The 21,363-nt window shown below is 38.0% G+C and overlaps 1 protein-coding gene across 2 annotated transcripts in view; it reads right to left on the bottom strand.

Moving 5' to 3' along the window:
• PPM1L (protein phosphatase, Mg2+/Mn2+ dependent 1L) overlaps positions 1-21,363 on the bottom strand; it is a 301,786-nt gene that overhangs the window by 157,704 nt on the left and 122,719 nt on the right. Inside the window, exon 1 of one of the 2 annotated variants that reach the window (XM_047729280.1) lies at positions 17,125-17,220. The exons of the other annotated variant lie outside the window; for it this stretch is intronic. Within the exon in view, the coding sequence (XP_047585236.1) occupies positions 17,125-17,151 (27 nt within the window). The 5' untranslated portion in view covers positions 17,152-17,220. Of the gene's footprint in view, positions 1-17,124; positions 17,221-21,363 lie in introns of those variants that run through there. 2 annotated transcript variants of the gene reach the window in all.

Below are 21,363 nucleotides of genomic sequence, written 5' to 3'. Positions count from 1 at the left end.
TTCTTCAACAATTTCTATATGACACACTTCAATTTAAGCAAATAACTCTCTTGCATGGACAGTCCCATTCTTACAGAAGGTCATAGAAGACTTAGAGAAGTAATTTGCTAGAATCGATGGAATTTCAGGTCTTAGGAGAGGAAAGCGAATGCCTTCAGAATCTCTCCGACAGTTGCCTATTATCCTTTTCCCTGCGTTTAAGGGTTTGCTCTCCCAATACAGAATATGAAAAGAACGTAGCTGTGCCGTGTTTTCAAGAGCACCAACCCTAAATAGAGGTTTTACTCAAAGAGGGACTCAATTTCTTCCTCTGTGATTAATGGCCTGGGTTAAATATTTATATATGGGGGAAGCCCTTTGTAAATGCACACTAACAAATAGAAGGATTATTTCCTGACCTGTAAGAGGTGGAGAGGTATGGATTTGCAATAGGATGGCAAGTACACCCCACTTGCATAATTGCCTGAAACTCTACGTTAGGAAAAGCTGAAAGGTTTACCCTGGGCTCAGGAGAAGGTCTGAAGAGTAAATATACCAGGTATTCTCTAAATTCTGTGCAACTTTCAGGATGTGTGATCATCTCAAGATGATCTCAAGATGATCCCTTAACTTCATCACTCTTTATCTCCCCTTTCAAAAAAAGGTCCTTAGAGGCCATATACAAACTGTAAAGTTTTTAACAAAGCATTCAAGGACCCTGACAATCGGCCCTATTCTCTCTTGCTGGCACTGCTCTTCTACCAAATGCTTCTGAGCACCTTTCACTGTCATCATTGCTTGTACATACAAGTTCACCTGCCTTCTTATCTGTATTTTTATTCAGCTCTGTCTTATTCATGCCATTCCCTGAGCCCAAAATGAATTCCCTTCTCATCTACTGTATTATCATACTCACTGCTCAAGGCTCAGCTCAACGACTAGCTCCTTTTTGATCACTTCGCACTCTTCTAAAGGAGCGCGAGAGCCTATACCTCCATCAGAGTACTTGGGACTCTGCTCATCATTGCTGTTAGTTGCTTACACATTTAACTGTCCTGCTTGGTGGTGAAATGCTTCCGAGCAAATGCTTCTTGGTGATCATCGTATTCCTATGCTATTTTTCTCCATGCATTCACATTCAGTAGACAGACCTCCATAAATACTTGGTGAATAAATTTCATCAATCCTCTTTGCTTCTGTGTAATGATTACTGTTTCCAAATATAAGATATGCTTTTAAAAAAGGAGAGTAGTGATAAGTAGATTACATTCTCAAGTTATGTTAAGCAGACTTTCTCCTCCAAGTTTATGGGTATTTATAAAAGAGGGCTCAAGAAACTGATGAACAACTATTTAACAAAAATTATTTATTTGCATAAACAGCATGGCATCCATGTCTTATTGTTCCAAATTTAACAAGGATCCATATTTCTTCCTTGTAAGTCATTTTAAGGACAAACATCCACAGTAAAAGCAACTCTAAGGTCATGACTTTGAGCATAAATAGAATCTAATATAAACATGAGCTAATACTTAAAAAAGAAAGCCTAAAACCAAGTTTCTTGAGTTAGTTGTAACCATTATAGGGTCATTATTTAAAGACTAGCAAAAATTCAAAACTTTTAGAGTAGACAGCGAGTACATCCAAAGGGGTTCATATTCCAAACAAGGACAATACAAAGAAATAAAAAGACTTTTCCTTCTTTGCTGAATATTCTCCTTTGCCCCTCCAGAGTCATTCTCTAACCCTCTCCTCTGTTCTGCCCTGAGAGACTGACCTATACAGTCAGCATCAGTGGGACTCCCTTGCATTCTGGCTTCTCACTGGTTTGGCCAATGGGAAGCAGGAGATCAGAACGTGGGAAGAGAATGAAGTTAAGACATTTATCTCCTTGGATTCCTCTCTGCCAACTACAGGCTGGCAGTGGCTGTGTTCCTGTTCCTGGAGAGCAGTCTCTCTTTCTTATCTTCATTCTTGCTGGTTTCCACTAACATGATAGCCCTTGCTTAAGGCTTAGGGGTAGTGACAGCTTCACACTGTTGCAAGCCCAAGGATGTCTCACCACCCCTTTTTTATTTTCCTTAACTCTGACTTTTGTAAACAGTCATTTCATTAAACATAGTGACAACAATTGGAAAGGAATTTGGCAAGTTAGTTTATGATGAAGAAATACTGAAATCTCAGTAATAGATAAACAAACAAATAAAATATAATATATACCTAAGAGGGAAAACACTAAATTGTCAATTAAGAAAATGAAGAAATGCAGAATAAAAAAATATAGACTTAAAAAGAAAACATGCATGAGTTTTTTTAGAATTTTATTATAATTTCTTAAACATAAATTTCTTAATTGTTCTGTTTTTGATGGATTTTTTTTCTAGTAGACTGGAAATTATGATAAAAACTTTTCTTTACTTTTTATCCTAAGCTGCTTCTTAATATCTATATTTTTACAAAGTCCTGCTATAGCTCTAGTGTTGAAACTCAAGAATTATATGAAATTTACCACTTTCACTGCCTTCCATGTTCCATGGACCCTATGCTTTTGTTGCATCCAAGCTATGTATTATGTTTCATTCTTTAAAAAAAAAAAAAAAAAAAGATTTATTTATTTATTTTTGGAAGAGAGAGGATGTTGAGCATGGTGATGGGTGTGAAACAAAGGGAGAGTGAGAGAGACTCTCAAGCAGACTCCCCACTGAGCGCAGAGCTAGATGCAGGGCTTGATCTCATGACCTCAAGATCATGACCTAAGCTGAAACCAAAAGTTGGATGCTTAACTGCCTAAGCCACCAAGCACCCCCGACTCCTGGTATTTATGTCCTATGCAATCTCTCCCCTTGAATGTGGGCTGGACCAAGTGACTTGCTTCAATGAATAGAATATGGCAAAGTGATGATTCTGGAGTTAGAAAAAGATTGTGACTTCTATCTTGGGTGCTCTGTCTTGTGTTACATATTTCTGGTATTCTTAAAAGTTTCTAAAATAGTTTTCTCTAGATGCGCCTGGGTGGCCCAGTTGGCTGAGCATCTGACTCTTGTTTTCAGCTCAGGTCATCATTTCGGGTTGTGAAACTGAGCCCCACATCAGGCTCCTTGCTCATCATGACTCTGCTTACGACTCCCCTCCCCAACACCTATGAGTACGTGCAGGCTCTGTCTCAAATAAACAAACAAATCTTTTAAAAAAAAAAATATTTTCTTTAGTTCTACTCTTCCCATCAAAAAGTAAATGGGAAAAAGGTTAGCCAATACTAGATAGACTCTTACCAACAGAAAATTGTTCTTAAAAGGAACAAGGACTAAGGAAGGAAAAGAATCAGTGAAAGATATAAAAAGTTACATGAGGGCACCTGGGTGGCTCAGTGGGTTAAGCTGCTGCCTTCGGCTCAGGTCATGATCCCAGTGTCCTGGGATCGAGTCCCACATTGGGCTCCTTGCTCAGCGGGGAGCCTGCTTCTCTCTCTGCCTCTCCCTGCCACTTCACCTACTTGTGCACTCTCTCTCTCTCTCTCTCTGACAAATAAATAAATAAAAAATAAATAAAAAATAAAAAGTTACATAGATTTGAATCTGTAAGATGTGATGACTTTCTCTTAGGGTACTAAAAGACATTGCTTAAATCTCTTGATGATCACTTGTCCTAATTATATAAAACAAAGTATCTGTAATGTATAAAATTATAAATATGTTATGATTTTGATTAGGACCATTAAAAGAAGATAGCCCTAGAAGTGACTGTTTGTAAGCTTAAATGAGGGAGAGGATCACCAAAAAACTAGAAAAATACAATACAGTTCTAGAACTATTAGATGGAACATTCAAGTGATTGAAAAGTCAAAATTCCATGCCTATCAATGAATCAGTTTCAATCTGTAAAAACAATGTTCCAAGATGAATAGGATTCAGTTGAGGTGTAATGAGATTGAAAATAACTGACTGGCAGAACATGCTTTTTATAAGAGAGAGTGATATCAAAGCTACAATGGGAAGAGAACACTAATTCTGAATGACAATGTTATACATTAGAACTAGAAAGAGAATGCAAAAGGGAAATTCAGTAGAGTACTTTATATGAAGTTAGGTTAGCAAATCACATGGTCAGAATTACCCTTAAGATCCTGGAAAGAGTCATGGGAATACAGATTGCAACGTCTCTCTGCCAGTCCTTCCTCCAGCACAGAATCAGGTCTTTATCTTTCTGCTGTAAACCAGATAAGAAATCGGAGCATGCTATACAAAAGCACATATCTTTCAACACCCAAAAAATGCCAAGAATGGCAAAAGGCTCACAACACGAGAGGCACAAAGCACGAAGATGACTGAGGAACAGCAGGTTCACATCTCACATCGTGGCTTGCTCCAGGAATAGCACAGGGGAATCTTATCATGAAAGATGTTATATTCTGTTTCTCTCCCCCTCTTACCTTCTCTCCCTCCCTCCCTCCTTTCCTTCACCCCCTTTTCTCCCTCTCCACTCCCATAAGGTAAAGTACATATGACAATAAGCCATTACAGTCAAACGGGGTAGAAAACATCTAGTTATAATGGCAGCTGACAGCAATGTAGCACTGACACTTTAAAAAAACAAGGTCAGGAAGGACTTGTCCCATTGACTTGAGCTCAACTTCTAAGCAAAACAGGCCATAGTCATACCCTTACCGTTTTTTCCTTTTCTACCCTGGGATTACACTAAGCACTCCCCTACCATGGAGGATAGACACATGGAGGGGGAGGGAGTGGGAATACACCACTCTAAAAGTCAAGAGACCTGGGCTCTAGATTGGTTCTACCATACACTAACTGTGTGAACATGATAAGGTCCCACGACTTTTGTAGAACTCAGCTTTCTCTTTTTAGAAATATAACCATTATCCTAGACAGTGATCTCTCTAAGACAATTTTTGGGCTTTAGATTATGCATCTATTTTCCACTATATCATGCTGTGAAATCTGTTTTTTCTGGTACTGTAATGAATCTCTTGTGAAGTGTCACAGGCTGGTGCTTAAGAGCTGGTGCTCTGGAGTCCAGTAAATCTGGGTTCATATCCCAGGGCTGCCACTTTCTAACTGAGACATGGGCAAGTTGCTAACCTCTGTGAGCCTCTGTTTTCCCATCTAAAATGGGGACAATAATATCCCTTTTGCAACAGGACTGCTATGAAGATAAAGCTGGTAACATATATAAGTACCTCATACAGTGTCTAGCACACTGTAAGCATTAAATATATGTTATCACTGATGATGATGATGGTGATGATGTTACTGGAATAAAATGCATTAAATGTCTGTTTAGGGTGAAGTCCCAGGCCTTACTTAGGAAGAACAGGAAGCAAATGACATCCTAGGATATCAAACCAACACCCTTCCCTCGTTAGCTCCTTGTGGCAATCCACAAAACTCTCCAAAACAAATCTTGTCCAAAGTATCATATCTATCCCGGCTTCACAGTCTAGTACAGGCTTCCGAACTATAGACAATAGTCTTTGCCTACACGGAAATAGGAAACATGTTTAAAACTAAGATTATTTGCTTGTATAAGGAAGTCAAAGAAGTTTATCTGAGATTTTATTCTGCTATAAAAAAATCACACACCCCCTCATCAACTGTTTTAAGCTTAAAAGGTAGATTTTAAAAGGAAAAGAAAGAAAAAGAGATGAAAATGCTTAGAATTAAAATTATGCTAATAAAAAGGTCGAAGACAAGAATTTATATGCCATACAAGAAAGTTAATTAAAAACAAATTATTTGAAAAGGCATTGTGATAACAGAAAACACAATTAGCATGTTTCAGTTGGCTTTTATCCATCCAAGAGCAATTTAATCCCAAAACACAGAACCAATTCAAGTCAAGAAATACAACAGCGACAGTAAAATGAGTATTTCTTTTCTTAAAAAGCCTGTTCTTCTAATGGATATTAATCTAAGAAAATCTTACTTTTAATGGCATACACAATATGTCCATTTTGTGTAAGAAAATGTATTTACAGGGCACCTGACTGGCTCAGTCGTTAAGTGTCTGCCTTCCGCTTAGGTCAGGATCCCAGAGTCCTGGGATGGAGCTTCGCATCAACCCTTGCTTAGCGGGAAGCCTGCTTCTCTCTCCTCTCCTGGCTTGTGCCCACTCATGCTCGCTATCATTATATCTCTCTGTTTCTCTAATGAATAAATAAAATCAAGAAAGAAACAAAGAAAGAAAAAGAGAGGAAGGAAGGAAGGAAGGAAAGAAAGAAAATAGATTTATTTGGCTGATAAATTGCTTTAGCTGATGAGTTTTCCAGTCATATCAGGTTCTGGAACACTTGGGCTTCAACTGTTCTATTTTACCTGTTTGCTCTAAGTGGCATATAATCAGTGTATTTTATCCACACCTTGTACTGCCCTAAATCTCAACTGATTTTTATTCTGAAACACTTGTTCTTGATTTTTGTTGTTGTTGTCGGTTTTCACTTCATCACAGCTACTGGAAAATAAATATAACTTCAAAGGAAATAAGATGAAATCAAACATCTCAAAGTACTGGTCTTGATTTGTCTTACTTTTGAAGGTAAAACAGGGCTTTGCTAAAAAGTAGCCAAGAGAAAGCCAAGGTTCTCTAGATTCACCCAAAGGGCCTAAAATGGTTTCCTTTGCCAGTCAGCACGGGGTACCTAGAGCTAAGAATAAACGACAATAGGATGCGATAATAAGAGGGCAAAACAACAACAAAACAATTTTTATCTAATATCAGTTTTTAATTAATTAACACCAATTAATATTTGGATAATTAAAAGCAAAAGAAAACAAAAACATCAACAAAAAGCTATGATTAATGTTTACAATTTGTCAGTTTGTTGATGAAACCTGAGCGTGTATATTCTTGTGGAGAGTTCTAGATCTATCTCAGAGATACCTGACTTCAGCACCTGACTCTATTTCTGAAACCGGCCTCCAGAGGCCTTTGAGTATTATTTAAGTTCTAGGCCTCAGACTCCTTGCAACTTCATCCAGATTGCAAGGATAAATCCGACAGAGTAAAAGATATGAAATATTCCTTCCTATAATACGTATGTAGGGGAAAACTTTCAAATAGAGCAAAGGACAGAAGGGAATGGTGTAGATATTAAACTTCAAGGTAAGGATCCCTTCCTATAGAACAGTGGTTCTCAAATGTTAGCACACATCAGAATCATCTGGAGGACTTCTTTTTTTTTTTTTTTTTTTTTTTTTTTAAAGATTTTATTTATTTGACAGAGAGAGATCACAAGCAGGCAGAGAGGCAGGCAGAGAGAGAGGAGGAAGCAGGCTCCCTGCTGAGCAGAAAGCCCGATGCGGGGCTCAAACCCAGGACCTGGGATCATGACCTGAGCCGAAGGCAGCAGCCTAACCCACTGAGCCACCCAGGTGCCCCATCTGGAGGACTTCTTGAATGAAGAAGACTATCTCCCTGAGGAGAACGTGCCTCACAGGCTGCTCGGTGATAATGACATGGATGCTGATGTGGCCTGCTCAGGACCACCCTGAAAACACTTTCAGAATACTGGATTGGTAAGCCCATCCACTATCCACACTGGCTCCATACCTCCAAGTGCTGGGATAGATAACCAGCAAACAAATTCTTGTCCGTCCACACAATACCCAGTTTTCCCTCTCCCTGGCACTCATTCATTCACTAGAAAACAATTTTATAATACCCTTAAGACAATTTCACTCTAAAGTGAAAGACAATGCTTTCATTATCCTGAAGAGAGAGAGAAAAAGAGGCAGAAACAAAATTCAAAAAAAATAGTTTCATAATTTATCCCCAATTAAGAGTATAAACTCCTAGAGGACAAGTGACTTACCTTATCCATCTTTATCCTCCTCACACACATACCTAATACATGCCTGATATATGGGAGACCCTTAATAAACATTTACTGGATTAAAAAGAAGTGATAATCAAAGTAATAGAAAATGTCATTCTTAAAAATAATAGCTACCATCTATTAAATACCTTTCCCCCAAAAGATTCTTAAAAATTGGTCTGATAGGGGCGCCTGGGTGGCTCAGTGGGTTAAGCCGCTGCCTTCGGCTCAGGTCATGATCTCAGGGTCCTGGGATCGAGCCCCGCATCAGGCTCTCTGCTCAGCAAGGAGCCTGCTTCCTCCTCTCTCTCTGCCTGCCTCTCTGCCTGCTTGTGATCTCTGTCAAATAAATAAATAAAATCTTTAAAAAAAAAATTGGTTTGATCATAATTCTAGGGAAAAAGGATTAGGATATACAATTTTATACCCTTTTTTTTTTAAGATTTTATTTATTTGTGAGAGAGAGAAAGGAAGAGAGAGAGAGCACAAGCAGGGAGAGTGGCAGGCAGAGGGAGAAGCAGACTCCCCACTAAGCAGACTCCCCACTAAGTCCCAATAGTGGGACTCGATCCCAGAACCCTGGGATCATGACCTGAGCCAAAGGCAGACTTAACTGACTGAGCCACGTAGGCGTCCCTACTCATTCATGATAAAAAACACTTTTCAACTATGCGCAGACATCAACAAATGTTTATGGAGGAATTATAACATGTGAGGCACATTCCAAGCACTGGAGATAGGGCAACCTATGAACAGAAACTGAAGGAAGTGAAGGAGAGAGCCACACTGAAATCTGGGAGAAAGCATTCAGGCAGAAGGAATGCAAAGGCCTTGAAATAAACACTTGCTATGAAGGAGGAACAAGGAGATCAGTGTGGCTAGAGAGGAGTGGGTGAGGAGGAGCATGTTAGAGGAAGATGACTTCACAGTGGAGGGCAGGGGGACACGTGGGAACAGATATTGTAGACCATCATATAGATATGGACTTTTACCCTTAGTGAAATGGATGCTGGCTGGCTGCTAGAATGGCCTCTGGAGGACCAAAGGTAGAAATGGAAAAACCAGCCAGGGGCTATGCAGCAACCAAAATAAATGATGGTAGCTTGGAGAAGGGTAGTAACCAGGATCATGGTAAGAAATGGTCCAATTCTGGATATATTTTGGACAATAGAGCTTACAAGATTTTCCAGGGAATTCAACAACCTTAAAGTTTTATTTTGTTTGATGAACTGGATGACCCCAGTGTTTTTGGCTTAAGCAACTGGAACACTAGATTTGACACTTAATAAGATGAGTAATACTTAAGAAAGTTCAGGTTTGGGTAGGGAAAATGAGAGTTCAGTTTGGGGCGAGTTAATTTTGAGATATCAAGTACACAGTGGGAGGTATACATTCACAAGAGAGGTAAGAGATGTAAACTTTGGATGTATATAGATGGCATTTAAAGTCATGAACCTAAACAAGATCATTTAGGGAACAAGAGCATAGAGAAGAAAGCAGAGTTGAAAAACAAGTCCGTAAGACACCGCAACATAAGAAACTAAAGAGGATAAAGAAGAACCAGCAAAGAAATACGGTCCAGTGAGCTAAGAGGAGAATTTTTAAAAATTTTAATTCCAGTGTAGTTAACAAGACCAGTGTTATACTAGTTTCAGGTGTACAACAGAGTGATTCAACAGTTCCACATATTACTCAGCACTCGTCAAGATAAGAGTACTCTTAACCCCCTTCATCTATTTCACCCATCCCCCTACCCACCTCCCCTCTGGTAATCTCTGATTGTTCTCCATAGTTAAGATAAAAGGAGAATTGTTTTAAAGTGGCATCTTAGAAGCCAAATGAATATAAGATAAAGTGATTGTCAGTTGCTACAGAAAGCTTAAGATAAGGACAAAGAACTGATTGTTAGGTATAATAATACTGGTGGTACAATAATACTGTCTACTCATGTACATTTTATGGAAAAATTACTTGAGGAAGAAAAATTACTCCAGCCAAATGACAAATAAATCCATATAAAATACTCAAGAATGCGTGTGATAACAGGCACAAAATAGTTAAGCATAATGAACCCAGTAAAACAAAGTTAAATTACTTCACTGTGGCTCTAAATGTTCATGTAATTAATTACTGAGAAAATGTTTTTAAAAGAGACATAATATATAGGTAAAATATACCTACATGGATGATGATATGAAAATAAATTTTCAGATATTTCTATAAAATATTTAAAGTACTGAAGGGAAGAGGGAGGAGTAACGATAAATTAAGCATGCTGAATATGTATTCTTACTTATTTGGAGGTTATAGATATTTTATTTTGAATATTGGTAATATATATTGATTAAAAGGTACCACTAAGTAGAAAAGAAAATAAGTAATTTTCTGACATTTTTAAAAGAAGTCAGTAAGTGAAAGAAAGAATTGAAGACTAAAATAAAACACACCAACAAAGTATCAAAAAAAAAAAACCACAAAATAAAATGGTGGCAGGCACAGGACCTATCATATGAGCAATCAAAATAAATATTAATTGGCTACATTTTTAACAAGAATAAAAAACTATTAATATAAAAGATAATCCTAAAACAAAATGACACAAAAGGGCAGTGGATACAGTGTATCTCATATATAAACAGATCAGCTATGACAGTATTTGTTTTTAGAGTAAATTTTTTAATCTTTTTTATTGAATATAGTGACACATAATGTTACATTAGTTTACAGGTGTACCATTTAGTGATTCAACAAGATATACATGGTGCTATGTTTACCACAAGTGTAGCTAAACCTGTCCCCTTACATCACTATTACAGTATCACTGACTGTATTCCCTATGCTGTGTCTTTATTCCTTTGACTTATTCATTCCATAACTGGAAGCCCATATATCCCTGTCCTCCTGTTTTACAGTAAATTTAATTCACAAAAAATTAAACAGAGCAAATAGATTTATATGATTAGCAAGTATAATTGAAGTTGATTATAACAATCCCACTTTTATATAGCAAAACACACGGTACTAAGTTATATGAAGGAAAAAACTGAGAAATATTAAGATTTCATGAATCCAAAATACCAGTGGAAAACTCCTATCTCAGAATTTGTCAGCTTATCAGACAAAGAAAAAATAAGTAAGGATTAGAATAATCCAATTAATAACTTGACAAATGAACAGGTTCATAACTTTGACTCTTGAGAAAATTTATCTACATTCAAATATTCATTTCAAATATCCACTGGAGATTTTAAAAAAATATTTATTATCTATTTTAGAGGGGGGGAGGAGCAAATAGAGATGGGGAGAGAAGGGGAGAGACAGACTCTCAAGCAGACTCCCTGCTGATCAGGGAGCAGGACGCAATCTCACTCTGCAATCATGGACCTGAGCCGAAATCAAGAATCAGATGCTTAACCAACTGAACCCTCCAGATGCCCTTCCACAGAACATTTATAGAATCAATCATTGAAGGCAACATAGAAGCCTTAGTGAATTCCTAAACCAAGAATAAATTTAATAATTTTCTTTGACCCAAAAACAATGCAAACAAAAAGAACTTGAGATAACAAAAAAAATCTAACCAGTTATAGATTCTGAAAACAGAAATTAAGTCATGAACCAATGACAAAATTAAACTAAAGTTACAAACTTTGAAATTAATAACAAAACACTATACATTCAAGTCCAAGAAATATGGCCAAAGCTGTACTCAAGGCGAAACAAGTTCCTTGGCCTGAAATATGTTTCCTTTCATTCCCTGTATCTTGAAATCCAGTTCATTAAATGCCTCCATCTTGGCAAAACCATTCTGTACCTTTTACTTGGCATTAATTTTCCTACTTCTGTGCTTCCCCAGCGCCTTTTAAAAATCACTTCTTTTCACATTTACATCATTCTGCTTGGCTTTATAGACACTTGAATTTGTGTCCATCTCAACCCAGTGGACTCCCTGTTACTAGAGTGTAGGGAGCAGGCTTTGTCACTTTTCTACCAGCTCAGGACACACTATTGGAGTCCCAGCCCTCTAACAGTAAGAGCATAGTTGGGGAGATCAGATAGACTCAGCTTAGCATCTTAGCCCCATTATTTTGGAGCTGACTGCAAGCTTATCTGACATGGGACAAGCTGCTTAACTCTCTAGCCCTCCTTCTTCACTCAGAAGACTATTTCAGAGGTTTGCATAATAAAACACCAAGTATAATATCTGAAACATACCTTTGCTAGATAAATGGAAGCTGTAGTGAACATTAAGAAGTTATACAAGTAAAGGAAAATACAAGAAATAGATGAGTAGTGCGGAACCATGGGCTTTGGAGCCAACACAGACTCATGAAATCCTGTTTCTGCCAATCACTTAACAGTATAACTTGAGCAAATAACTTAACATCTCTGAGTCTCCATCTCCTCCTCTGTAATTCTGTAAAACTACTATTGAGTTTAGAAACTGGCAATATAAAATGCTTAGTATGGTGCCTGGCACACAGTAAGTGTTTATAAATAGTAGCCCTTGTTGTCACTCCCACATTGCCTCTGTGAGAGGTCTGCATGAATGCCTGCTGATCTGAATCAGAACCCTTACTGTCAGAATCTCACTTGGGTTGGGTGGGTCCCTTGATAACCCAACAAGGGCCAGAAATGATAGTAAGTTATCAATTTAGTGAGGCAAGTCCTCAAAAAAGTCCCAACATGTGACTGTGGTTCAGATGGGGTCAGAGTAACTGAGGCCTCACAATTAAAAAAGTAATCTTATATGAGGTTGTCTTGCTGAATAATTTGTTAAAAATCCTTTTCATGAAGTTAGATCATTAAAACTGACACCAGAGCAATCTCTGAGAGAGCCCTAGGCAGGTCTCACTCCTCATTAATATAAATTAAATTTCTCAGGAGATGTTGTGAGTCTCCCCACCTGACAAACAGTGTTGACATTTACTGGATTTCCCTCTGACCTTTCTGGACTTAAGAAATCCCTCCAAATATTAGCTATGAATAAGCTATTATTTTGGTTTTTACTTCACAACTATTCTTGAGAGTAAAGTGATTTTGTCTACTTTATTTTTCAGAAAGATCCCTCATTTGATGTGTCACCTTCCATTTTATGCTTAAGAACACATGAGGTTCTGCATGCCTAAAAAGAAGCAAGTGTGACGTGAATGACAATTCTGGGGCTTTATTCTTTATTAGAGGTCTTTTTTCCTCCATTAAATAAAGACAGGAGATTTTTTTCTTCCTTAGAAGTCAAACCTTAAAGTCTTTCAATTGGTTCTCAAATAGAAGCAATGATATTAAAGGTATATTAAAATATCACTGTTACTCCTTTTGTTGGTACTAATGAATTTCATTAAATTACATAGTTGTAAAATGTTAAGAGGGAGAAAGCTTCTTGCTAAGTGAGTGATTGGGTGGAGGTGGGATGCTGAGAATACTGTTATTAAAATATGCAAACATGAATGTTCACCAGGGATAGTGTAGACTGAAGCTTTTAGCTCTGCCATTTCCCTGCATCCAGCTGTCAGTCTATCTAATTATTACAGTGCCATTCTGGCAGATGCATTTTGATGAATTATAGAATCTTACAGCCAGAGGCATCTTTGAAATTACCTAATACAAACTACATATTACTGATCAGAAAAATGAAGTCTAGAGTCATTTGCTCAAAGCTCTAAAGCTCATTAGTGGTCAGAGCCAATGCTACCACTGAGCTCTCTTGGTCTCTTTGCCCCATTCCACATTCCTTTACATTAGGATTAAAGGTAAAGGCCACCTCCACTATAGAGGTTCATGGGGGTAGGGGTCACAGCGGAAGACTAAGAAAAGCAAAGAGGGACTACCTAGTCAGAAACTTGAGGAGTACTGTCATCATCTGATAATGAATCATCAGGAAGGTCAGTAATAACAGAAATGTCAGTTGGTCACTGCGGTTGGCTAGTAATCATTGTTAAGAGATGTTAACAGTCAAAGGAAGGGTGCACACTAAAGCTATACTTAGTGGGACCCCCCAGAGATTAAAACACAAAACATAAAGCACTATTTCTACTTGGTCATAGCATCATCTGATTATCTAAAGTTTCCGAATGACCTCCTAATAAGGCTAGACAAGATTATAATGAAGTGATTCCCATTAATGTCACCTTGAGTTATGAATCTATCAAAATCTCCATCATAACTCCAGACAAAAACTTAGAAACACAAGGCCCTCAGCCAATAAATATCTTTTCTTTTTTTACCATAATATTGTAAAGAATGATCTTTATCACTTTAGAACACTCTAGTAGTGGAAAACAAAATGTGAAGCATCATTGTTAACAATGGTTCCTACACGTACTTTTGAAAGAGGATAGGAATGCTCTGGTCACCATCTTGAACATGTCATCAATATTTGAGACCACACACTTTTCTCCTAAAAATTGATTTTTTTATGAGTAAAAAGAAATAAACTTCCTCTTAAAAATTAATATAGGGGCGCCTGGGTGGCTTAGTGGGTTAAAGCCTCTGCCTTCAGCTCCAGTCTTGATCCTGGGGTCCTGGGATTGAGCCCCGCGTCAGGCTTTCTGCTTGGCGGGGAGCCCGCTTCCCCCCCAGCTCTTCTCTGCCTGCCTCTCTGCCTATTTGTGATCTCTGTCAACTGAATAAATAAAATCTTTAAAAAAAAATGAATATAGGGGCGCCTGGATGGCTCAGCCATTAAGCGTCTGCCTTTGACTCAGATCATGATTCCAGGCTGCTCAGATCAAGCCCCGCGTCGGGCTCCCTGCTCAGAGGAGAGCCTGCTTCTCCCTCTCCCACTCCCCCTGCTTGCATTCCCTCTCTTGCTGTCTCTCTCTCTGTGTAAAATAAATAATTAAAATCTTCTTTTAAAAGTCTTTAAAAAAATGAATATAATTTTCTGAGGAATCATTTGCCCAAGACTCAGTTCTTAGTTTTGAATATGATCACTAAAAAAAATATGGAGAATAAGATTTAAAAATCAAGATGGGGGCACCTGGGTGGCTCAGTGGGTTAAAGCCTCTGCCTTCAGCTCAGGTCATGATCTCAGGGTCCTGGGATCGAGCCCCGCATCAGGTTCTCTGCTCAGCAGGAAGCCTGCTTTCCCCTCTCTCTCTCTGCCTGCCTCTCTGCCTACCTGTGATCTCTCTCGCTCTCTCTGTCAAATAAATAATAAAATCTTAAAAAAAAAAAAAAAAACCAAGATGGGGGCGCCTGGGTGGCTCAGTGGGTTAAAGCCTCTGCCTTCGGCTCAGGTCATGATCTCAGGGTCCGGGGATCGAGCCCCACATTGGGCTCTCTGCTCGGCAGGGAGCCTGCTTCCTCCTCTCTCTCCACCTGCCTCTCTGCCTACTTGTGATCTCCGTCTGTCAAATAAATAAATAAAATTTTAAAAAAAAAAACAAGATGTACAGCTGAATTGATTTATAAAATAAATTATGATCCTCTAAAATGCCACTTTTTTTGACCTCTCAAATTTCAGTTAATAAAAATATATATACTGAAAGACATTTGAAGGTAAAGATCTTTTTCCCCCACACTATTATTTCAACTCTAGGCAAAAAACTCAAAGTAAAATTATAAGGAAGGAATTGAGAAACAATACTAAAAAAATGCATTTTCCCCCCAAAGTCAATTTAATAATATTACTGAATAACTACAGTGTGCAAGACCTTCTCCTAAATACTTCATGACAGCTATCCTGAAGAAACTTTCATTCTAGTTATACAGTAACTACAAAAAAACCACTACCTAATGTAGAGGGGAGAAAGGGGAATCAGAGAAGCTTCAAGAAGAGCAGCATTTGAGAGAGGACAGGAAGAAGGATAAGATTTTGAAAAATAGGACAGAATAACAAATAGCAGAGTAGAGCAATTTCCTGGTGCCAAACTATCAATTAAAAAACCTTTGAAGGAGGGGGGTTTTTCTGCTAACAATATTAGACCACTTTGTACTGTCTTTAGATTATATTTTTCAATTTATAAAACATTTTCTTCTCCTCCTCTCCCTCTTCATACTCCTCCTCCTCCTTCTTTTTCTTCAGGAACAGATACTGGGGGTTTAAGGTGACCCCTTGATGTCCCTACTGAGAGAAAATACCCAAAAGGATCAAGGCCTTCCAAACAAAATAAAGCACTCTTTTAAAATTTCTCAGAAATCCTATGAGTGTCACATTCTAAGACGCAGACTGGACAAGAATTATTCCTATTATATCTATCACAAAACAGGTTCAGAGGGCATAGTGATGACCCAGATGAAAATAGTGGGTGAAAGGCAGCAATTGCAGGAACTCAGCCAGGTCATCCAATGTTAAGAGCTTTTCACACCAGCTCACCAATGAGAGGATGAAATTCAGAGTCAGGCTGTACCATAGTAGAGTCCCAAGTGACATCTAACCCCAGTTCTTTTTTTTTTTTTTTTTTTTTTATTTATTTGACAGAGAGAGATCACAAGCAGGCAGAGAGGCAGGCAGAGAGAGAGAAGGAAGCAGGCTCCCTGCTGAGCAGAGAGCCCGATGCGTGGCTCGATCCCAGGACCCTGAGATCATGACCTGAGCCGAAGGCAGCGGCTTAACCCACTGAGCCACCCAGGCGTCCCTAACCCCAGTTCTTAAGCAATAATGTGAATGTAACATCAGATACAAGTTATGAATATTTCCTTTTCTCCTCCCAGACACAGTGTAATAAAAGACACAGGAGAAAAAGGAGTGTATTTTTTAAAACCTGTATTTTAAAAAGTAATAAAAACAGGTAACAGTAAGTTAATAAGTTTCTATGAAGTGAATTAAAATATTGTAAAAAATCTAGAATTTCAAAATCATTAGATCCACACTTCTCAATTGATCATGATGCCTGATTATGGGAAAATCAAATCTGCTGAAGGCAGATTTATTATTAAGGATATTTTTTATGCAAAAAAAAATTATGCTAAAAATATGGGCAAAGCCAACATGTTTTGTAGTTGTTGTCTGACAAGATTCCATATCTATTGAACTGAAGTATGAATAATAAACTAGGGATCTGGCTAGACAGCTAGACGGCTCCTCACTCAGCACTGTTACTAACCGGCTTCGTCAAGGTAACTCATCTCTCTAGAACTTAGTTTCTGATCTGAAAAATGAAGTACTCAACTAGGTATTATTTACGGGTTCTTCTTTTCTAAAATTGAGTCTATTAATACCCAAGCTTCTGGACATATGAGACACAATTCAAAAGACTACATGAGCCATTTTCCCCTAATGGAATATAATAAAACTTGCACACCTGAATACCTAAAGTGCACACAGAACAGATAAGTCAAGCTTCATGAAACCAATATAATACCCCAATACTTACATAGCACTTTAGTGTTTCACAGTGCATTTTCCCTTGAGGTTTCCTCCACACCTTGAAGCCACATTCATAAGTACTTGCGACAGAAACAGAAACCAATGATCTATATCTTTCTTGCGATGCTGGAGATGTTAAAATAGTAACAGAGATTCAGTGTAGTATTTATAAAGGTTCTGGAAGCATTTGTTACAATGATTATCCAAGGCCCATGATAATTTTACTCTGGTAGAATTTATAACAGCAGATTATATAACTCAGCTAAAATGGCCTCCAAGTATAGTATATTGTTTTAACCTACAATGAAGGTTAAAGACAGTTTAGAGACACATAGGGTCATGGGTGGCAAGGGATAATCTTGGTTTGATTTAGGAAGCTCTGTAAATAAAACAATTTCATTCACTTTCACCTTTATATTTTGACATCTGGAGACTGGTTTGTGGAATCAGGAAAATGACAGATGAAACTGAGCAGGAAGTGCTATTCGGTTCATGTCCCAGGGATATTATTTAACAAAAGTGCTGAGTGAGCTATTTCAAAGGCTCAGCTGGAGGGAAGGCATTCACTATATTCTATTTATGATGCTCATAGAAACATCTCAGGAGGTATAAATTTTGGCAACTTATACACATTCCTTTAGGCATTTTCCTATATTGGTTCCCTGACTTCTATATACAAAAAAATTTTATCCTTCACAAAAAGGAGAAATATTATCATTTCCAATAGGAAGCATATGCATTTTGATGATGAAAGGAAAGCCAATTCAGTATATTTTGAGGTACCTGATCAGAAAGTAAACACATCTTGCTTCTGAGTACCACTAAAAGCAATCTTCTACGGGTCTTCTACATGATACTACATTAGGTATGTAATTTTGCACACGTGCGCATACACACATACACACACACACACACACACACACTCCCTCTCTCTCCCTCTCTCTCTTCTACTTGGAATTATTAAGAAAAAATTAGAGATCTTTGTCAAAATACCTAACATGCAGATTTAAAAAAGAAATACAGTTACACAGCCAAAAGAATAATGATTTCTACTGAAATGACTGATCCATATTATCAATGAATTCCAGGAATCTAATAAGCAAGTATAATTTCCCCCAACTTCCACAGATGATAACATGTAGCAAAAATCTGAATTTTAATTTTTTCTGGACTCTTAAAAAAGTGCTAAGAATCTAAAAATCAAAAGAAATGTGCAAAGAGAAGTAATAATCATCTGCAGAGCATATCCTTGATAATTCTGAGCCAAATCATGTGTTTTATTAAAATCTCAAAATATCAAACCTCAATCTTTTTTTTTTAAAGATTTTATTTATTTATTTGACAGAGATCACAAGTAGGCAGAGAGACAGGCAGAGAGAGAGGAGGAAGCAGGCTCCCTGCCGAGCAGAGAGCCCGATGTGGGGCTCGATCCCAGGACCCTGAGATCATGACCTGAGCCGAAGGCAGAGGCTTTAACCCACTGAGCCACCCAGGCGCCCCTCAAACCTCAATCTTTAGCAGAATGTTTTCTCTACATTGTATTGTTTGGTTTGAGGATACATTAGTGGGGTTTAAAATATTCACGGCAAAGTAAATTAGGCTTATAAATTTTCAGGTCACCGGAGTGGTGCAGTCAGTTAAGTGTCCAACTCTTAGTTTCTGCTCAGGTTGTGATTTCAGGGTCATGATATGAGGGTCGTGAGATGGAGCCTCCCACACCATGCATCAGCCCTGAGATTAGCCCCCCAAAAAGCCCCACATTCAGCGTGGAGTCTGCTTGGGTTTCTTTCTCCCTCTCCCTCTGACCCTCCCCTCTACCCCTCAAATAAATAAATAAATCTTTTAAAAAGAGAAATCAACTTGTAAATTCTCAAATGTATTTCCTTTGCATGATAATAGTCCAGGTATGATATCTGCTGTTATTTTACAGGTGATGTATAACCTATTTTGTCTTTACTTATGTTTATATTTCTATTTTTCTTCACAACATTTCTTTTTTGTTTGTTTTTTTCTTTTTGTTTTTATTATGTTCAGTTAGCCAACATATAGTAGTACATCATTAGTTTTTGATGTATTGTTCAACGATTCATTAGTTGTGTTTAACACCCACCCAGGGCTCATCACAATATGTGCCCTCCTTAATAGCCATCACTCAGTTACTTCATCCCCCCATCCCTCCCCTCTGAAACTCTCAGTTTGTTTCCCAGAGTCCGACAAACCATGAGAGACTCTTCACAACTTTTCAGTAAGATTTTTCTTACAAAAGTTGAGCAATTATGGCTTGAGCTTTAATTTAACTGTTCACACAACTGAGAGCCTAATTTATACCTTAGGTGAGGTCAGAGATGGGAAGGAGATAATGAGTGAGAGGTTGGAGGAATGGACATGAAATATCAGGATCACCAGGGAACCTACACTGTCCCTAACCTGCTAGGTACTGTCCCAGTCCTGCCCTCCCCCACACCTTCCCACTCCCTCACCCCCTACTACCCTCAACCCCCACCCCCCAGCGAGTCTGTTATGCTGGAAAGGGATAAGAGTAAGGAGAAGGAGGAGGATAAGGATAAGGATAAGGATAAGGATAAGGATAAGGATAAGGATAAGGATAAGGATAACATCTGCCTTTGAAAAAGCTCCACAGCTCTAAGAATACTGATCCTGGTAACTGGAAGAGAACATCTTTGCGGAGATATCAATATGAAGTCAAGAAACAAAAGGTTCTGAGGATCCAAATAAACCTGGAAATGACACACACTATGTATCTCCCTTCATGGGAATCACACTGCATATTAGCGCAGTAAGCTGTCCAAAAAGTTTAGGAGTAAAGAAACCTGTTTAACTTTATTTAATGATGTTAAAATTTTATTCATCTATTAAGCTTTCCCTTAACACCAATTTGGGAGGATAATTTAGAAATCCTGAAGTATTTTGGAAAATGTCCCTATTCCATTGTATGGGGGCTCTGTGCCAGAGTATATGTTTACTGGCACTTTAGTACAGTGACCAGATTTCTAAAAGCATCCAGTAAAAGCTTAGTCTTATTCAAGTACAAGGTTATTTACTTGGTAATGGTGTCGTAGTGGTTATTAAATGCATTAGTCTACTCAAAAGCCACCATTAGCAGTGCTAAAACTATCTGTACCACTGGGTCCCTGAGAGCACACAGGCCACAAAGTTCTAATGGTTGCTTAATCTCAACTCTCTCTGAAGAAATAAGGCCACTTGTTATACCTCAAATGTCTTTTCTTTCTCATCTCCAGATCATTGCTTTTGTTTTTTGCTCTGCCTGGAATGCTGCCCCTACCAGGTCTCTGAATGTCAGTCTTACTAACCCAGGTCCATCTACCTATCTAAACACCAGCTTCTCCACAAAGCCTTTCCTGGTTTACCAGGACTGGTTGGCTTCTATCAAACTCCCAGACCACCGTGAGTACCTCTTAAAGCAAGAATCAAATTCCCGTCATATAACTATAGGTCTTCTAATCTCATCCTCTAATTAGATGGCAAATTCTTTAGGTATGAGAACTGTGTTTTCTTCCCATGTAGATGAAGAAATTTAAGCCTAGGAAAATGTAGCAGCTTGTCTAAGGTCACATAACTAGTAAGTGGCAGTGTTGGGATTTACAACAGATCTGTCCAACCCCAGGAGCCAGGATTTTCCCCTTATCCTCCATGCCCCCATCTCTCAGACAGCAAGCCAATGGTTCCTATGGCAACAAAAAGAACATAAGTCACCTCCTATTGGAGACAGGTAACATAAAATTTCTACCTATCTGCCCTAACTCATTGCCTGGTTTCTGATTTAATGTGTTAACTCTATCTTCTGCTTTTAGACCTTCATTTCTCCAAGTATATTCTGGGAAACAATAGTAATGAGAGATGCAAATCATTTTTTTAAAAGAGCTTTATGGGAAACTGCATGCTAACAGAAGTTAAAAATATTGGTTTCTTACTGCACGACTTTGCATATCATTTAATATGATACTACGCAGTATTATATATAGTTTTTGTATATATATTTCATATTTTTAGAGGGCACAAGATATTGGCACATATTTTAAGCATCCAAGAACAGAACCATCCTTCATAAGTTTCATCTAATTCAATAAAGCAATGTCTCAAAGAGTTTATTTTAATAGCATCATTTTTACAATATAAATTCATTTCAAAACCACTTAATAACATGCATCTAAATAAGAATTATCACAATCAAATGAATAGGATTTAATGTTATTAGGATTTAAAA

The sequence above is a fragment of the Lutra lutra genome, chromosome 1 (genome assembly GCF_902655055.1).
Source record: "Lutra lutra chromosome 1, mLutLut1.2, whole genome shotgun sequence".
NCBI classification, from domain to species: Eukaryota; Metazoa; Chordata; class Mammalia; order Carnivora; family Mustelidae; genus Lutra; species Lutra lutra.
This window is presented reverse-complemented; position numbering and strand designations above follow the sequence as displayed.